At 55.4% G+C, this 18,843-nt stretch overlaps 2 protein-coding genes across 2 annotated transcripts in view; both read right to left on the bottom strand.

The window, feature by feature from the left end:
- Window positions 1-492: 492 nt before the first annotated feature.
- Kcnk17 (potassium two pore domain channel subfamily K member 17) lies at window positions 493-10,457 on the bottom strand. The gene is made up of 5 exons (XM_006994405.4): window positions 10,163-10,457; window positions 7,659-7,773; window positions 6,264-6,424; window positions 5,785-5,959; window positions 493-1,543 (listed from the first exon to the last, which is right to left on the bottom strand). Exons 1-5 carry the CDS (start codon window positions 10,394-10,396, stop codon window positions 1,269-1,271), a joined length of 960 nt encoding a protein of 319 aa, XP_006994467.3. The 5' UTR covers window positions 10,397-10,457; the 3' UTR covers window positions 493-1,268.
- Window positions 10,458-11,551: 1,094 nt separating this feature from the next.
- Window positions 11,552-18,843, bottom strand: part of Kcnk16 (potassium two pore domain channel subfamily K member 16) — a 10,372-nt gene continuing 3,080 nt past the window's right edge. The window contains 8 exon segments of the mRNA XM_076557092.1: window positions 11,552-11,728; window positions 12,060-12,274; window positions 12,277-12,357; window positions 12,589-12,754; window positions 13,375-13,541; window positions 14,412-14,527; window positions 17,867-18,082; window positions 18,288-18,324. Coding sequence (XP_076413207.1) covers window positions 11,552-11,728; window positions 12,060-12,274; window positions 12,277-12,357; window positions 12,589-12,754; window positions 13,375-13,541; window positions 14,412-14,527; window positions 17,867-18,082; window positions 18,288-18,324 — 1,175 coding nt within the window.

Below are 18,843 nucleotides of genomic sequence, written 5' to 3' on the forward strand. Positions count from 1 at the left end.
ACAGTTGGTGTGCCCAGCCTGTCACTTGTCAGTAATGGGACATGGCAGGTGTGCAAACAGGCATGTCAGAGTCAGCACATTGTCATCCTGGGACACGATGTGCGTGTGAACAGGAGAAGATGGTGAGAAGGTGTCACTGCGTGTCCCCAGCCTGACTTGTAAGCAACAGGACAGTCTCTTGCTCAGAGCATTCACCCTGAGAGGCTCCTTCCATGTTGTCACAGTAGGAGGCCACACAGACATGTGCTAAGGTCTCAGTCAACAGCCGCCATCTGATGCCAGACACAGGAGTGAGTGCGGAGATGATCCTAAGCTGGGCTTCCCAACCACCCACTAATGCCAGGAGACAGGCCTGACCCCACTAAAGCCTGGTTGAATTCAACATCCTGGTTAAAAGTGATGGTATTTTCTGGCACTAAATTCTTCAGTCTTCTGATACATGATTGTAACGGCTACTTGTTCACTGGGGGACAGATACCCGACAAAGTCATCTTAAGAGAGGAAGGGTTTATTTGGTGCCCAGTTTTAGGGGACACAGTCCATCCCGGGTGAGAAGATGTGGTGACAGGAGGTGGTTGGTCACACTGTGTAGGTAGTCAGGAAGCAGGGGCCAGGAGGATGCTGCTGCTCAGCTCACTTTGAGAGAGCAAGGAAGGATCCAGGAGCTGGCTGGGTTCATACACCTGCTGCAGGATCAGTCCTGGGACTCACTAGCAAACCCTGTGAACTCTTCTAGATGGTCCAAGGATGGCAGGTCCGGCATCTTCTCTGGCCTCCGTCCATGCCTCCACTCATCCTGGGCAAACTCACCTGGGGCTGGCATTGTTTCTCTCTGTGGGTTCTAGCCTCCATTGTGTCTGTTTATGGATATGTGTACATCGTTTAGAGTTTAAATTTCGCTGTGCTAGAAACACCCAAGCAGTAGTTCCAAATACGACGTCTAGTGCTCTCACATGAAGCAAGGCAGTGTTCAGTCCTGGTTTGTTATGACTCTGTGATGACCAGGACTCCAGGCTACTTCTACTACTGTGCTACGAGTCTCAATCCTGGCCTCTACTTCATGGCTGCTGGGCCTCTTGCCACCATGTCAGCATTACAGAAGGCTAGAAGAAAGAAATAGGCAAAGAGGAGCACACTCCGTTCCCAAAGTCACATCCCATAAGTTGTTGCACAGCGTATTGGATGAACTTGAATCTTCTACCTGTACCTAGTTGGGAGGCACAGAAAATCATGCTTAAAATCAGAGATCCAGCAATCCTGGAAGACAGCTAGCTGTCCTCCTCATGTCGCATAACCTGAGTGGAAGGTTCCAGACATGATGCCTGGTGGTTGGACGCCGTGGTCCCCTTCTTGGCCCCGCTCCAGCTTCGGCACTTGATGTTGCCCTTGGAGCAGCGTAGGGAGCAGGTGCACATGTCCCCTGGTGTCTCCAGCTGGGACAGGATGATTTTGATGATCAGGGCCAGCCAGGCCATCCCAAAGAGGATCCATAGGGAGACGATGTTCTTGTACCATATTGGGTAGTTTCGAGAGGGGTCCATCCCTGGGGAAAAGGCAAGGCCAGAGGAGGTGGCAGCTGGACAGAACTGGGAGGCCTGAGTGACCGATGAGGTGAGTGGAATGCAGGACGCCCACAGACATGACATTCCCAGTCTGTGGCTGCCAGTCTGAGATTCCAGGAAGCCTCTGGGATTAACTGACACTTTATATCTGGAGATGAACCTTTACTTGTTCTGTTTACTGTGTTCAGCTTTTATTTTGTGTTTATTAAAAAATATTTTTAAACTTTATTTTTATATGTATGAATGTTTTGCCTACATGTATGTCTATGCACTGTGTGCATTCCTGGTGCCTGGGGAGGTCAGAAGAGAGTGTCTGATCCCCCAGAACTGGAGTTACAGATGGTTGTGAGCCACCACGTGGGTGCTGGAAACGGAACCCATGTCCTCTGCACGAGCAGCCTGGGCTCTTCACCCCCGGGCCACCTCTCCAGCCCCTGCTTAGTTATTTGTGAGACAGGATCTCATGGAGTCCTGTTTGGCCTTGAACTTCTGATCCTCCTTGCCTCTGCCTCTGGAATGCTGGGATTATAGGTGTGTGGCACCACCCAGTTTTGTGTGCTGGGATCAAGCCCAGGACCTCATGGGATGCTCTTCCCACTGTACAGCAGCCCCATCCCATCTGCCTCATTATTGTGTAGGCTGAAATGGGGCGGGTTGTGGGAGCCAGGGAGTTTAGAAAGAAGTATGAGGCAGCTGGAGAGTGTCCTGCCTCAGTTCCTAGCGGCTGTGAGTGCCCTCTGAGCACCCTGCACCTGTGACAAGGGAAGGCAGTACCCCACCCCCTCACCCCACTCCCCTTTAGAAACCAGCTAAGGCCTGACTTCCAGGCCTGCTTAACTTCTCCAGCATGCCCCTCTGTCGTTCCCATCCTTCCCTGTTTCTCAGGACCCTGGTACCGGCGGTTCCCTCAGCTCCCCGTGGCTCTTCTTTCAGCTGCTCTTGACCTGTTCTTTTCCACTCATCTTTATGTGTTTGCTCAGATGTCCCTCCTTAGAGACGAGCCTGGCTCCCCGTCACACTGTTGAAGCCCGAGTGTCTCTGCTGGGAGCCGCTCTCTTGGCTAACAGAAGAGGCCTTTCCCAACACTGTCTCTAGAGTCACGCAGCCTAAAGCCACCGGGTGCAGAACACTCCCAGACCGGAGCAGTTCGCTGTGGCTGTCCCTGGATGCCCTGACATACTGGGTCAGCTGGTGGCCCAGGAAAGGGACCGAGGCCTGCTCTGCAGCATGTTCCTCTTCTGTCTGCTTCCCAGGGACCTGGCTTGCCTTCCTCATCTGACCGGGAGGACGTTCATAGTGCTCCTAGTAGGCAGATCTCACAGCCAGTCCTGCCTGGGGCCATCCTCCATCCGGTCTGTTGGCCCTACCTCAGACCTGGCCTGTGTCATGGGCCCTGGCTGGCAGCCAGCATTAAGTTGATAGAGTTATGAGACCGATTGTTTGCTTCCTCTGGGTACCAAATGAGATCAGTGGAGCTTTTGCTCCTGGGCACAGAAGCCGGAGGCCTTTTCTCCCCTTGGTTTAATGTTTGGCACAGGAGTTGGCAGCTGAGCGGCTAACGCAACTGCGGATGAGGGAGGAGGAGCTTGTGGCTGGGCTTTAGGTGACTCTGACTACTGGCTTCAGGTAGGGAAAATGGCATCCCATGACCAGGTGTGTGTGTGTGTGTGTGTGTGTGTGTGTGTGTGTGTGTGTGTGTGTGTTTATGGGGTCAGCATTTCCACTCAAGAAAGCAGTTGCTCCATCCCTAAAGGATCAGGAGAGCTGAGATTTGCAGAAGAGGTGTGCAGGTTTTCAGAACAAGTGTGGTTGGCCTTAGGCACCTCCCTGCCCTTCTCCAGGCCTCAGTTTCTCCATGGACCTAAGCCGGGGGCCTTGCAGATGAAGGAGCCAGGGCCTCTCTGTGTGCAAAGGTACAGAGATAATGAACAGCTTCGAGGACCTCAGCACGCAGCTCTGTTCTCCCAGCAGCCCTTGTGGCCTCCAGGACTTTGGACTGGGCTCAGGGCAGGGAGCTTCAGAGCAGGAGGCCAAGCAGACTGTCCTGCCCGTTCACAGAGCAGCTTCCTGGGCAGAGACCCTGATGGCAACCTCACTCCTATAGTCAGACAGGTTATGCCGTGTCTCTGCCCCTCCTGGAGGCTGACTGATGCCTTTCCTCCCATTTCCAGCGTGCCCATGTCTAGAGAATTCTGCCTAGCTTGATTTTGAGACAGTGTCTTCTAATGTAGACCCGTCTTTGAACTTAGATTCTTCTGTCTCTGCTTTCTTAAGCACTGGGACGGCAGGGTTAACCACACACCTGTATTTAGTTGTATAATGTGAGTTCCACCCTAAGACTGTGGGAAACCCTGAAGGTTTTCAGAAAAGCTAGGCATGGCATATGGCCTGAAGTGCCAAGGGGAGAGACTAGAGGGTGCATGACCCCCTGAGTGCCAAGCCTCATTATGCTGTGTGTGGATGGGAACCCTTCGGGGCTGTGCAGGGCCCAGCTCATGCAGCTTTTTCCTGATGGCGGAACAACAGAAAGAAGACAGCTTCCAGGAGTGTCTCCTGTGCCGAGGGAGGCAAGCCTGGACCTCCACGTTGCTGGCTGTAGCTCTCCTCAGACACATGTCCCCTCTATGGGGATGAGGTAGGCATCTGACCCATTTGGAAGAATCTGTCCAAGTCACTTCTTCCTGAGCCACAGGCTGGAGAAGACCAGGCTGAGATAGCAGTCCCCCCCCATATGAGACCCTCCCCTCAGGGGAGGAGAGGCCTAAGGCAGAGGACCTTGAACCCAGAGGCCAGGAAGCGGTGATGGGGTCCCCAGCGAGGCCCAAGCTGGATCCTTTACAGTTAGGGATACTGAGGCCCAGAGAGGGTTCTAGGACAGCTTGAATTGTGGGAAGAAACAGATTAGAAGTTGTATCTCCCTGAGCTGTCTCAGGCAAATGGCTTGGCCTCTTGGGTGACACTCACTCTGAGCTGCTGGCTGAGTGAGTGGTTTGTCTTGTCCCAACAGTGCCCTGAAGGAGTGTGGGGAGGGCCCCATTGTATAGGACCATCCTTGAGGAGCCAAACTGCCACCATCTTCATGGATCAGCTGGACTGCTGATCTTGTGGACTGACGACCTTCTCTCTCAGAAGGGGTGGTGGGGAGAGCCATCGGACCCTCGCCCGAGTATCCAGCCACTCCTTCCAGCCAACTGTATGCAAGGCTGCCCTAACTGCACGTGGTCCAGGGTGTCTCGGAGGGTGAGAATACGTGGGCTGGGGAGGACGAGGGGAGGGCTCCATCCCTATAGCCACAGTGAGGTCACCATCCGTGCTGGATGAAAACCTTCCAGGGCAGACACTTGAGTGTCACCCATGCTCCTGCCTGTGACCCCTCACCCGTGCTCAGTAAATCCAAGGATTCCCCGAGGGGAGCTTTGGTGGAGGCAAACTTTGGTTTCTCATTGAGAACTTAGAAAGAGTGGGGAGGATGTTTAGTCCCCCAGCTCCCAGCCCAGGAGAAAGTTATCATGACAGTCCCTCCTCATCCCAGAGTCATGGCCAAGGCTGCCCCGGGTAGTGAAGAAACCTGTGGCCTTTACTCTTGGATCTTTTCAGTGCCAGTAGGGGAGAGAGACAGAAACAGAGACAGAGACAGAGATAGACAGACAGACAGAGACACACAGAGAGAGACAAGAGACAGAGACAGAGACAGAGAGATGCTGAGGCTGCCTGGAGCCACTGTTCCTCCACTGACACCTTCCTCACGCTTGCCTCCACTGTTTCCTGCAAAGTCAGCGTCTCTGGGGTGCCTGCGTGGCCCCAGGGGACAGCACTAATGGACCCCTTTCCCGGCCTTCCTGGCAGACTTACATTGACTGTCATTTCCTCCTGAGGCCCAAGGGAGACTGGGTGCTCTGAGTTCCCCGATTGTTTCACTAGGGTCCTCGCCGGGGTTGGGTGGGTGGGAATGGGATGCATGGAGAAGTGAGGGAGGTCTGAGGGCTCTGTGTCCCTCTAGGGCGCCGATTAAGCCCATAGCTTTGGAGGACAGCTCCACACTGGCAGGCAGGACCTGAGAAATCACAACCCACCACCCTGGGAAAGGACAGAGCCTACTTAGGTTGAAAGCGGTGCCCCAGGCCCACCAAGCCACCCACGTGAGACACCCCCGCCCCCGCAGCGCACTCCCAGGCAGGTCCGGGCAACTGGGTCATGGCCTCTTCATCCCAGGGCCACTCACCGATCACGTAGTCGCCGAAGCCCACGGTGCTGAGTGTGATGAAGGAGAAGTAGAAGCTCTCCACGTAGCTCCAGCCTTCCATGCGGGAGAAGAGAAGTGGAGGCAGCAACAGAAAGAGCAGGAGGCCGGAGAGCAGCGCCGCCGAGCCCGCCAGCCACTGTGCCTGCGCGGGGTCCTGCAGCACACGGCAACCGTCTGCGGCTCTGTCCTGAGCAGCAGGAAGGGCATGCCCCCACGCCCACCTCTCCAGCTTTGTGTCCCCCCACATTTCCTTCCAAAAGCCTTGGTGGCTTTGAGTCCTCCCAGCCGTCTTGTGCCCACCATGGACACCTTAACGATCAAAGACCCTCTTCTGGGCTTTGCTCCCACAACCTCAACACCCACTTCATCTTCCTGATCGCACTCCTTCTGGCTCCGCACTCCGTTTCCACCACAGCCCCCCATCTGGAGCTGACTCATCCAGGGTCCTGCAGTCTCACCTGCCAGCTGCCCCCCAGCCGCTGGACACATCGGTGCACCCCTCGCTGCATAAGATGGCCCAGCCGGTTGAGCACCACCAGGTTGAGCGGAATCCCCACGAGAGCAAAGAATATGCAGAAGAGACGGGCAGCCATGGTCTCTGGGCTCAGGTTGCCGTAGCCTGATGCAGGAGGGAGGGGTATTTAAGGGGACCCTTCCTCCAGCTCTGGGCATAGTCGCTGTGGCCTCTTGTTCCACTCCCACACTGGGGTGTGGGGGGGAGCAGCTGGCTGCCTACCCAGATCTGATGGTGAGATAGAGTGGGGCTGGCACATCAGGTCACAGGCGGCCTGAGGAGCTAGCTCTCTGGCTCCGCTTCTTGGGCTCTGACCCCTGCAAGACTGTGGGAACCTGGGCAAAGGCCTTAATCTGTCTGAGCCTGCTTTCTGGAGCTTAAAATGGGCTGCAGGCATTCACTGGCCTTGGTGTAATGAGAGGCCACAGTGGGGACATACTGGTGGGGAGGTGAACCCCTGAGCTTTGAGTGGGTACCCGGCTGAGTGGGATGACTCATGATGGAAGATTGCCATGTGGGCATCTGGCCTGAGAACCTCAGAGGTCTCTTTCTCTGGATCTTCTGCCCCCTTTCCACTCCTGTTTTATTTTGTTTGTGTTAAAACAAGGTTTTGTGTTGCCCAGGCTGGCCTCAAACTTTTTATGTAACCTTGAGCTCCTGATCCTCTTGCCTCCCCCTCTCAAGTGCTGAGATCAGTCATGGCCCGAGTAGAGGTGGTGTTCTGGAGGTGTGTGTGGGGTGTGGGGGGTGGGGGTGGGGAGCTGGGAAGATAAGGCCAGGCTCAAAAGGATGCTGGTCAGGGAAGAGGGAAGATGGAGCCAGAGCCTTCAGTGGTGTGAGCCTGCCACCCGGTGGACAGTCCTGGGTCATGCAGGTGATGCTGAGGACGAGGGTACCAGAGCCGACCAGAAATGTTTCCTGGGATCCAGGGCTTTCTGTCCACACTGTTTGCACACAACAGCTTCAGGTGCTTTCAAGACAGGTTCCACCTCAGCCAGGCTCTGGAGGGGAAATGTGTCTGGAGGACAGTGATAGGGACTGAGGGGTGCTGGTGGGCTGGGAGGGTCTATGGGGCTGGGCTGGGGGACCAAAGTCCTCCAGGGCAGCAGTCCCCAAACTGGAATATGCATGCAGTTCCCCTGGTATCTGATGAAATGCAGAAACCAAGTCCACAGGTCCTGAGGCATGAGATACTGCAGCAGGAGGGTGGGAGTGTGCTTGTTGATATGACGGCTTTACAGGGATGACACCCTGTGACACTCTCTGGAATGCCACCACTGGCCCCTCAGGGTGAGGCTACCTCCCAACACCCACCAGCTTGTCCCCATTCTGCCCTTACCGATGGTGGTGATGGTGGATACGGAAAAGAAGAAAGAGCCCACAAACTCCCAGCGCCCCATGCTGGTGGTATTGTCCAGGAGGTGGGTCCCATCTTTGTATGCTTGGATGATGCCCTGGGGGAGATGCTGCAGTGATCAACAGGATCTTGGGAGGGAGACTGGGCCCCTGCACGCTCACACCTAGGTCTATAGCCACACCTACACCCACACTTTTACAGGGCCTCATGTTGTGTAGACAGTTTCCCCAAAGTGATGCACTTCCTCCTGAAGAGAGGAGAGAAGCTCCCATGACTTACAGGCTCAGAAAGTTACAGCAGCCACAAGCCCCTCCCCCAAGTTAAACTTCACAGTAACAACTGCCGAGGAGGGGGGACTCTTCAGTAGAGCCGCCTACAAGTTGTGTAGTGAGCTCTAGGGATGTGAGGTGTCACTCCTGTTGGGGTGGACGTTTCCGTGATGTGGCTGCCTTTGAGTCACCCACATTCCTGTTAGTAACCCCAATAACTCACTGGTTCACCCAGCTAGAAGTGGGCGGGATTGTTTCTTTGGTCAACCATTGGTGCCCTATCTGGCTTGAAAAGGCTTTTTCATGTGTCCCCAGAAAAACTCACACAATATCTCCCTCCTTATTCCAAGTCTGTTTGGGGCAAAGAATCACTGCTTCTACTAACCAGGGGGTCCACAGAGGCAGAGATCATGGGGACAACCCCTTCTCCTCCTTATCCTAGAGCCAGGTCAGGGTGGGTTCTAGGCTATCTCACAGGCTTAACTACTCATTTGCTGTCTAGCTCAGTCCTCCTCTTGAAGGAAGCAATAGGCAGATGTTCCAGATGGCAGACATGACCTCAGTCTTCAGTGGAACAGGAGAACTGAGTTAACACTGATATGGGGCCATCGTGACTGTTTTGGGTACGAAGGAGACTGTGTAGGAGGTCCTCAGTTTCTTCACACCTCAGTTTCCTCATCTGTAAAATGGAACACTAACAGTGGTGAACAGCTGCTGTCTTCTTAGGGATACCACACTGCAGAGGCAGAAGGCTTCGTGGGGGAGTGTCACTTCAGCTGGGCTTGCTCGGAGGGTCTTCCCACTGAGAAGGCTTTCAGAAGGCAGGGCAGCAGGAGCAGAGGCTGGCAGCTCATACTGTGCCCTGGACATAAAAGCATGGGAATCTGAGAAGTGTCCAGGTACACAGGGCTACACAAAAGCAGCCTCCGGGTGATTGACAGCCTCCGCTCCTGGCTGTGCAGCCTTGCATGGATATTAAATCTCTCTGGGCCTTGTTCCATCTCTAAGTGGAGCCATGGTTCATCTCCTAATGGGGATGGAGGTATCTGCTCGTGAGACTTGTGACAGGGGCTGGGCAAGGGAAAGGCTGCAACGGGAGCGTTTACTGGTGATGGCCAGACAGCCCCTAGCTAGCTCCAGATCCACCTCTACTCGCCATTCCTTCTGCCCCGCCCGACAATTTTCTCTTCCCAAAGGGGATTTGGCTTCAGTTTAAGGATTTGGGGACACAGGTCCTGCCCCTCTCTGTAATGGAGAGTGAAGATTCTGCACTGAGGCCTGTGGGTCTCAGCGCTCTGTCCCTGCCCTTGACAGAGGGATGTGGAGTAGAATAGTAATGCAAACGCTGATTAGCTCAGCTGCCAGCCCCTTGGTCCACGGAGGGGGGGGGGAGCAGGAAGAGCTCTCCAGGGGAAGCCCTGCCAGCATGAGCCATTTCCTGCCTCCAGACCCTGTAGCATCCTCATCCTCTGAGGAGCCTCTGACTCAGTGACCTCTGCACTTTCCCCTGCTCCGCCCCTTTTTCATCCCTGCCTGGATTGCAGGTGGGGAGGGTGTCTGCTCTTAATGTGCAAATGTTTCAGGTAAAGTGACCTTAGCCCTGGGTCCAGTCCAAGTCCCGTAACTCTCAGCTCCCTCTTACCTTTGCTCTGGGCCCGGCCCAGACAAGCATACTTGAGCCCCATTTTACCCACAGGCACAGGCTGAGCCCTTTCTCCCAAGTTCCCATGCTCCCACCAGGTCACGGTCCTCCTTAGAGTCTGGCCACGCCCCCCAAGGTATTTGCTCCTCCCCTGTCCTTTGAAAGACTAGGTGTGGCCTTTCATCCTTGGCCCTTTGTCTCAGTAAGCCCCACACAAGGCTGACCAGACCAAATGCTACCTGTCCCCATCATGACCCCATCGGACAGCCTTGCAGCCTGTGACCCAGGGAAGCGCACCTCTGTATTCCTTATGGTTGTGTTCTGGACGGGTCTTCCTACAGGGCTAGTACTGCCCTCTCACTACCTTAAAGACAGAGCCGGAGACCTAGCCGCTTTGCACTGGGTCCAGCCCATCCCCGCGGTTACCCACCCCCAACCTCACAACCCTGTTTTCCCCAAGCCTGGCTGCTCCACCTCTCTAAGGGATAACCATCTTCATCCCTGCTGTGAGCTCCCGCCCCCTACGCCCCCACCCCACCCCTTCTTTCCCAGGCTGGCTCCACTAGTCCCCTAACCCGTATCAGCAGGTCCAGCGATGGGCCGTCCAGACACGTGAAGTTCTGTAGTAGCATCCACTTGTCGCGCTGGAAGATGCGGCTGGAGTTCCGGGCCACAGGACCTTCCAGTGCCCAGAACACACCGGTACCCAGCACCAAGTAAGCCAGGTAGGTGAGCAAGAGGAGCCCTGTGCCTGGTACCCGACAGCCCCGGGCCCAACAGGGTGCCTTAGGAGATCGCGGTCCGCACATGGTGGAGAGGCCAGAGCCCAGGAGCGCTCTGGTAGACAGGAACCGGGAAAGGGCAGGAAAGGCCGGGAGGAGCTTTTCTCTAAGCAAACGCCTGCTTGCCTGTGGCCTGCTTCCCGCCGCCGAGGAGGAGTGCAACCCTGCCCACCCTCAAGGATCCAATCCCAGTGACAAAAAAATAACTCGCCAGGGAGTTGGGGTGCCCACTTCAACATCAGGGGGACAGGAAGGGCTTCCAGGTAGTCACAGGCGAGGGACCCGGACCTCTACCCGCCCCCCCCCCCCCCCCCCCAGTGCTTCCCTTCAGAGGAAAGGACTTCTGCAATCCAGAGTGGAAGAGAAACTATTGTCACAGGGCTCCTGTCTAAGTTGTGAGACCAGGGGCTTCCTCCAAATGCCTGCGGTCAGCACCACACTAGGTTCCCCTACAGTAGGTGCTCTCCAAATAAAAGGCCCCAGCTAGGCTTTGTCTGTGTGTATGGGAGGCAAGAACACGTGATCCCAGGCGATCCTTGCTGCTCTGGAGGAGGTCTCTGAGTTCCCATTCACCCAGAGCAGAGGCAGGGCCAGCATGTATAGAGCTGATGGAAGCCTTCAGATTTCAGTCTTTTCCTGAGTGGCTGTTAACTCCAGGCCGGTGTGTGTGTGTGTGTGTGTGTGTGTGTGTGTGTGTGTGTGTGTGTGTGTGTGTAGAGAATCTCTCCACGGATGTGGGTTCTTCCCAGGGGCTCCCCTCAACATCCTGGACATCCCCAATGCTGCAAACACACAGACACTTAGAAACCTCCTTGTGGCTGGGGAGAGAGGACATTCAAGGCAGAGCTAGCTCCTAAGCCTTTTAATACTGGACATTGGGGCAGATGGGCCAGCCTCTCCTCCCTTCTGGCCCACGGTGCTGAAATCTGGCAGAAGGACTAGGTGCGAATGGAGAGTGTATTCCCATGGGAGCCTAGGCCCTGGAAACTTATTCTGTAAGGCTCCTGGGATCTACTGCCCCTTCAGCTTCTCAAGAGGAATAGTGAGGACCAGGAATGCCCCATGGGTCATTTTCAGGAAAGTGGTGGAACACCCAGAAGAGATCCCAAGCCTTGTTGGGGGAAAATCCTTTTCACTTGTGGCCCAGGAGAGCGGGAGAGTGCTGACAGGCAGCCTCTGAGTTCAGAGTCCTGCAGCTGCAAGAATCCTGAGGGCAGTTTCCTGTGTGCACCAGCTGTGCCCCTGGGTGCGTGCCCAGCTCCGGTCCCCCGGTCCCCGCTCTGAACGCTCCTTCTCCCCAGTTTTGTTCCAGTCAGTCAGAGCTCTGGGGGTGAGGCACTGGGGCTCAGTCCTTCCAGACTGAAGACCCAGCAAGGGTAGGACAGTTACTGTCCCCAGACCTGGTGGGGCCCTGGCGCAAAGTGGGGGCTTGTGGAGTGCCAGTGTGTCTGCAGCAACTAACACAAGAACCAGCTCCGTCTCTGTCACAGCCTAAGGACTGCTGCTGGTGTGTGGAGGTGGCGATGATGTAGGTTCTTCTGGGTTCTCTGGGAGACCAGGGAAAGAAAGGGACTCCTAGGCCAGCGTGCAAATATTCACTCACGTAAGTCTCTGATTTTTGTCTCTGCATCTCCCCTAAATTACTGTGTAGGCACACCTGTTTCCATTCTCTCTTTGGAGAATTACTGACCACCCTTTCTGGGAAGTGTGTGGGTTGGAGAGGAAGGGCAGGGGGTGACGTGGGATTGGGGGTGGTGAGGCAGGTTGGGTGGCTGGAACACTTGGGGATTTCCTGAGGTCTGGGGTCAGGGTCAGGGTCTCCTTCATCCCTGAGGTCCAGGCCTCTGATGAGCAGCCAGAGACGGGGACATCTGTGCAGAAGCAGGAACCCCAGGCTGAGCACACTGCCAGCCATGCCAGCCCTGGGAGGAGCCATACAGCTGCCAGGCTCTGGTACATGGTGATGTAATGCTTGCTGAGGTCTGTGCCTGCCAGGGAAGGTGATGACTGGTGTCTGAGGGCACAGCTACCCCCAGATTCCATGGGGTGTTCTCTCCCTGGTCCTCATAAGAAGGACCAGTGACAGAAAAAGCAGAGACTTCTGAGGATGCCACCAAGAGTCCACAGGGGTCCCAGAGATAACCAGCCTCTCCTGGTACCTCCACATACCCCAGGTTCTAGTGAGTACCCACCAGGGTACCTAATTATCTCATTCTCACCGACAGCGTAGTCCCCGAAGCCAATGGTGCTGAGGGTGATGAAGGCAAAGTAGAAGCCTTCGCCAAAGCTCCAGCCCTCCACATGGCTGAATAACATGGCTGGGAAGATGAGGATCACCGGGGTCCCCAGGGTCAGGAACAGAGTAAGGCCCAGGACCTGCAGGAGCTGAGAAGGGTGGTTCTGCCTTTGAGAACACTTGGAAGGGTCTGGGAATGTATGGGGAAGGTCTGGGAAGAGTTGGGTGTGGACTGGGTCGGGTGATAAGCCTGTGCCAGGCCTCCCAGGGCAGGGGATGTGTTAATTGGTCGAGGAGGGAGACCCCTTTGAACTTGCGGATTACACTTGCATAGGCTCTCTCAGGGACTCAGGTCTGGGATGAGACTGCTATTACCGAGATGTCCTAGGTCCTTCTGTGGCAGTGAGCTCTAGGCTCACTGGGTGGCCTAGAGACTGTTTTGAACCACGCAAAAGGATGTTGGAAGTCCATGATGATCATGGAGACATGATACTCAAACTTCTGCTCCAAAGAACTACCTGGCAGCTGGGCACAGTCCTCCCGGAGAAGTCGTACCCAGTATCTGGCCCTCAGCTCTTGGCAAGTCGCCTCCATGCTCTCATGTGTTGCAGGGAACTTTGAGGTCATGCCCCGTGCAGACTGAATCATTCTTCTTCGTGTCTCCCTGTTCTGAACTCTCTCGGGTGTCTGCCCTTAACCTCATACACCCAAGCTCATCTCTACATTTGCAAGCTGTCTGTCCCAGGGGCTCCGGAAGATACCATCCTACCTGGGAACGCCTGGGATGGTCCTCCCACCTGTCCAGTGTGGTCAGGTGTGCACGTAGCCCTGTGCCCATTTGGTTGAGGAAGACCACGTTGAGTGAGATGCCGAGCAGGGCACAGAAGACACAAAAGGCCTGCCCCACCTCTGTGCTGGGCGCCAGGTTTCCATAGCCTGCCAGGCAAGGGGGTCTGCATGTGAGGGGAAGAGAGAGATCCGACTGCCTTCTGTCAGCAGCTCTATCAGAGGCTTGTCTCCACCACCTGGGGGAGGACAAGAAGTTGTTCCCGTGGCACTCATCCTACCCTCCGCTGGAGCAATCTCTACTTACAGAATTCTCTTCTCCAATGACGCTGCCTCCATGAAACCCTCCCGACTGCCACCCCATTATCCCATTTGCCTTATGTAATCATAGTAACCCAGTCCCTCTTTAGTGAACTGGGAAGCCAAGCCTGGGTTCTATCTAAATTCATACCCCAACCCGCATTCTAACACTCTTCCTGGACTGCCAAGGAAGGTGTTTGTGATTGGATTGCGGCTTAACTGAATGGAAGGGAGGCCTGTGTGAGAGGCTGGGGTGGGTGGAGTCGGCTTTCTGCCGATATCCCATCTCCTTGGGATACTGGGACGTCACCTGCAGTTTTGAGGGGCTGCCCCATGCACAAATGACCTCTCTTCACTATCTCTCTCTGAGAGTACATGGCCAGGTGCACAGAGTTGGAGCATTAACACACCAGAACCAGCTCTCTGCCAGCCAGGACTGAAGTCAATAGAGAGACCCATGCTTGCCTTCATGCAGCTGTGCTGAGGAAGGGCTCTGCCCAGCCCCTCAGAGGACCCCGGAGGTGAGCCCAGCCCAGTCTCGTAGCAGCAGGGTTTACTGCCTTCCTGTGACTGTCTCACCATGCCCCTGTCTCTGCTTCCTGCATCACCACCGGCTTAAACCACATCCTCTTCCCAACGATGGCTTTTGGAAGCGATCCCAAGCTGAGCAGGGCCTGGGGCGGCCCCTGCCTCCTCGCCCCTCCCTCCCCCGCCCTTTACCTATGGTGGTGACCACAGTGCCTGCAAAGAAGAAACTGCTTCGGAAATGCCAGTTGCGGGGGTTGGTGGAGTTGCCTTTGGGGTTCACACCTTTCACCCAGGCTTCCCGGATGACCGGTTGAGGTGGCATGGTCAGGAGGGGAGGGGCTAACGATCGCTGAGGGCCCGCTGAGAGCTCACCAAGCATCTCTCAGGAGGATGCTTTTGTGAGCTTACATTTAATAAGTCTCTTAAACAACATCATTCCCATTTCACAGAAGGGAACATGATCTCTGAGTGGCCAAGGCTGACTGAGGTGTGTGCTCTGATGGGTGGAGAGCCAGGGGCCTGAGGAGGAAGCGTGGAGATGCTTTTGGTGACAGAAATGACACACACACACATACATTAGTTAGGACAAGGTGAGGTTGACATTGGATACTTCTGGAAGGGTCTGCTTGGGAAGGTGGGGTCTGGGGCTTCCCTCCCATTGGGTATGTGATGGGAGCTGGCCACTTTGCTCTCTAGCGCCCTCTAGTGAGCAGAGCCCACGCCTGCAGAAGAAGTTACACCAGGGACCGGGGAGAGAGGCTGCGTGGGCACACAGTGTGTTGTCTGTGTGCTGTGCAGGGCTCTGTGTTACACGGGTGTGTATGGTTTGTGTGTCTGTGTTTTGTGTTTCTAGGGCAGGGCTCCCTCTCTCCAACTCTGGCCCTCTTTCCTCTAGCTGGAAACTTGTCCCAGGGCAGCACCAGCTCATTCTTGTTCCCCAGCAGTGCTCCAAAGGGGTGCGGGGGCGCGGGGGGGGTGTGTGTGTGCAGGGACGTGGGGGGGGGTGGGGCATGGGAAGTATGGTGGCCACTCCTGCCTCCCTTCCTGTGGGAGCTGGTTTCCACTTGCTGGGTGGAGGCCTCCTGGCTCTCACTTGGGCAGGAACTGGCTTCTTAAGACCTTCCTCTTTCCCACACATGCAGAGAGCTGGTCCAGACATTTCAGAGCATGTCCTTTCCCTGGAGACCCCACTCTTGGGGACAGCATGTTCCCGGGTCTCTGACTCTCCCTCTGCACCTCCAGGCCCTCTGTCCTGTGGAGAAGGGGCTCTGAGCGTGGCTGAGTGGCCTCAAGTGGCTGCGGCATCTTTGTCTCTGAGGATCGGATGGTGAAGGAGAAAGAGGCAGGTTTACAGGTGTCCTCACGGAGTCATGTTTGAATACTGCATTCAGCTCCGTGTTCATGGCTCAGCGTGTGAGTTTCCCAGGACTGGGTTTCCTCCAAATGTTACTCCAGCATTTCTCTGCCTCCAAGCTCTGCTTGCCCTGTCAGGAGACTGAGGACTTTGAGGGACAAGTTTCCTATCGAGTCCCTGGTCCTACACACTGGCCGACAGACCTAGATCCTTGTCCTTAATTGCAGAACCAGTTTGAGCCTGACCAGTCTGTCCACTGCTCATTCCTGGTTCCACCTCCAGCCCAGGGCTGAGGCAGAAGACTTCAGGTGTCCCTGTCTCTGGCTCACTCCTGGGACGTTGGGGTGCCTGAAGATGAGCACCATCACTGAGTAAAACGTGTGCATGGAGTAAGGAATGCTCTGATCCTGGAAAATCAGAGGCAGCACCCTCTGCTGACACCTCATCTTGGAGATCAGCTGCTCTCAGTTCCAAGAGAAGTCTCGGGGTCTCAGCATCACCTGGCGACCTCATTCAGTCCCTGAGTCAGCAGGTCTGAGTGGGTCTGCAACTTGATTCCCTGATAAGCTCTCAGGTGCTGCCTGTGGTGGTGGAGGTGCTGGTGGTGGTTGAGGTGCTGCTGGTGGTGGTGGTGATGATGCTGGTGGTGGTGGAGGTGCTGGTGGTGGAGGTGCTGGAGGTGGTGGAAGTGGTGGTGGTCCATGGACACTACCTGGAGAACTCTCACTTTCGACAGTACCTTGCCCCCAATGTGTGTGCTAATTTGTGCAGTGAAGAGTAAAGGGTACCCCAGCAAGAAGCATGGGTGTGAGTTCTGCCTCAGCCAGTGACTGAGCCCTGGTCCACACCCTGCATCTCCCTGGGCCTCGGCTCTCACCTCTAAGTTGGAGATGTTGATCGCAGTAGACAGCTGGGAGAAAACACCCATGTGTGCTCAGCCCCATGATGGGGAGCCACAATGGAACAGAGGTCTGGTCCCCCACCCCTCAACACATGTCAGAGACGCTCACTAATGGCCAGTCATCACTCTGCCAACTGTGCTTGGCCATTGTCCACCAGCTCAGTGAGGGAGCGAGTCTAGTATGACAGCTGGTCCTCACCTTTATCTGTGTCTCCATCCAGGAGCACAGACAGCACCCTTGTGTGTGTGTGTGTGTGTGTGTGTGTGTGTGTGTGTGTGTGTGATACATGCTTGGGTATGTGCAGACAGTTGTGTGCATATACATGTGGAGGTCAGAGGTCAGTTGCAGGTGTCACTCCTCAGAGCCATCAGCCTTCTTCTTTTTTTTTTTTTAAAAGATTTATTTTATTTTATGTGTATGTACATTTTTCCTGCATGTATGTCTTTGTACCACATGTGAGCCTGGTGCTCACAGGATCCCCTATGTGGGTGCTGGGAATTGAACCTGCATCCTCTGGAAGAGCATCCACTGCTCTTAACTATGGAGCCATCTTTCCAGCCCTAGTTTTGCTTCTTTAGTCTTTCTCTCTCCCTCCCCCTCTCTCCTCTCTCTCTCCTCCCCCACCCCCGTCTTTCCCTTCTTCTCTCTTTGGTGCACATTTCTGAATGTGTGAGTGTGCTCAGAGGAGGCCTGGGTAGGATGCCTGTGTCTTCCTATCACTTCCCACCCCATTGCCTTGGGTCTCTCACCAAGCTGGAAGTGTGCCCCTGGGCTGGCCAATGAGCTCTTGGGGGACCCAACTCCCTTCCTGTCCAATGCTGGGGTCACATGTACTTGCCATCATACCAGAGTTTTACCTGGGTGCTGGGAATTCAAATCAGGTCCCCAAAGAAAGTACTCTTGCCCACTAAGCTGTCTTCCAGCCTTCCGCCATGTTTTCTGAGACCACTTCTCTCACCGGCTTGAGTGGGTCTTGCCTATTTGTCAAGGCTGGCCAGATAGCCCTAGGGATCTGCTTGTCTTGGCCTCCCCGGTGCTGGGTTAACAAATGTGCTCTGGGTTGAACTCCGGTCTCCAGGCTTGATGGAAAATTCCTTTGCCAGCTGAGCTGGCTCGCTTGCCCCACACCTGGATTTTTCATGTGGGTTCTGGGCATTCAACTCAGATCCTTGTATTTGGATGGGAAGCTCTTAGGCAAGGGATTTGATCAAGGCCATACAGTGGTCTAGCTGTAGACGAGGGTCAGGCTCTGGACTAGGCTTCACCAGGCTCCAGTTCTCACCACCCTCTCTCCAAACAGGATTCAGCCTCTGGGTGGTGGCTCTGCACCTGCCCTTGGCCCCTCCACCACCTTCCTGCTCTTCCTGTCCCACCCTTCCTCACTCCCTCACCTGCACGAACTTCTCCTGGCCTGCTGGTCCAGGCAGCTGTAGTTCTCTAGGAAGCACAGCTTTTCCAGCTGGAACCGGTCCCTGGATTGAGCTTCTGCCTGTTTCTCCAGCGGCCGGAAGATGGTGGCCCCAAGCAGCAGGGCAGACACCCCAACAGCTGCAGAGCCCAGCGCCGGGCATGCTGTGGCCAGGATCCTGCCGCAGATGTCAGGGTGGCTGTGGGGAGAAGGGGGAAGAGGTGAGAGCCCCTGTGACTGCCCGCTCTGTCCTCCACCGCACAGGCGTCTGCGGCAGGGGAGTCTGAACAGTGTGCTGCAAACAGGCACCGTCCCCTACTGGACCTTATTTTTCTATGCACAGCAGCAAGGCAGCAAAGTGCATGGGCCCCTCCGAGATACCTACCGTCTTCTCCTGAGCTCACCTGGCCTCAGCCTCTGCTTCCAGGTGGGCGTGAATATCTGTGGGACAAATATGGTCGGGTGTCCACTCTGCTGGGTCTGATTCCTCTCGTGGGAAGGATCCCAGCCTCAAACATGAGAGCCTGGGGAGTATCATGAGGGTGTGCATTAGCCTTGCTTACAGGATGGGTTGACCTGTCTGTTGGGGGAACCTGAGGATGAGTAACCAGGGTGGCAAAGGAAACAGCAGATGGCATCCTTGCTCAGAAGCGGTGTCAGTTGGTGCTGATGCCTGGGGGCCCTGGTGGCATCATGACTGCCAGTGGTCAGCCTGGCTTGAGAGCCTGGAGCAGGTTACCTGGGGGATGCTGAGCTCAGAGACAGGAGTTTGGAGAAGACAGAGGACAGAAGCGAGTCTCCGGCCCCATGGTGCTGTCAGGGACTTATTCCTTCACAGGTAGAGTCACGGGCTTCAGTGCACATTTGTGGCAGATGCCAAGCTTCATAGAGATTACATAATAGTTCGCCCGGCATGCTGCTCATGACACACTTCCTTATTTACTTACTGATTTTTAAGAT

Source organism: Peromyscus maniculatus, chromosome 21 (assembly GCF_049852395.1).
Source record: "Peromyscus maniculatus bairdii isolate BWxNUB_F1_BW_parent chromosome 21, HU_Pman_BW_mat_3.1, whole genome shotgun sequence".
Classification (NCBI taxonomy): Eukaryota; Metazoa; Chordata; class Mammalia; order Rodentia; family Cricetidae; genus Peromyscus; species Peromyscus maniculatus.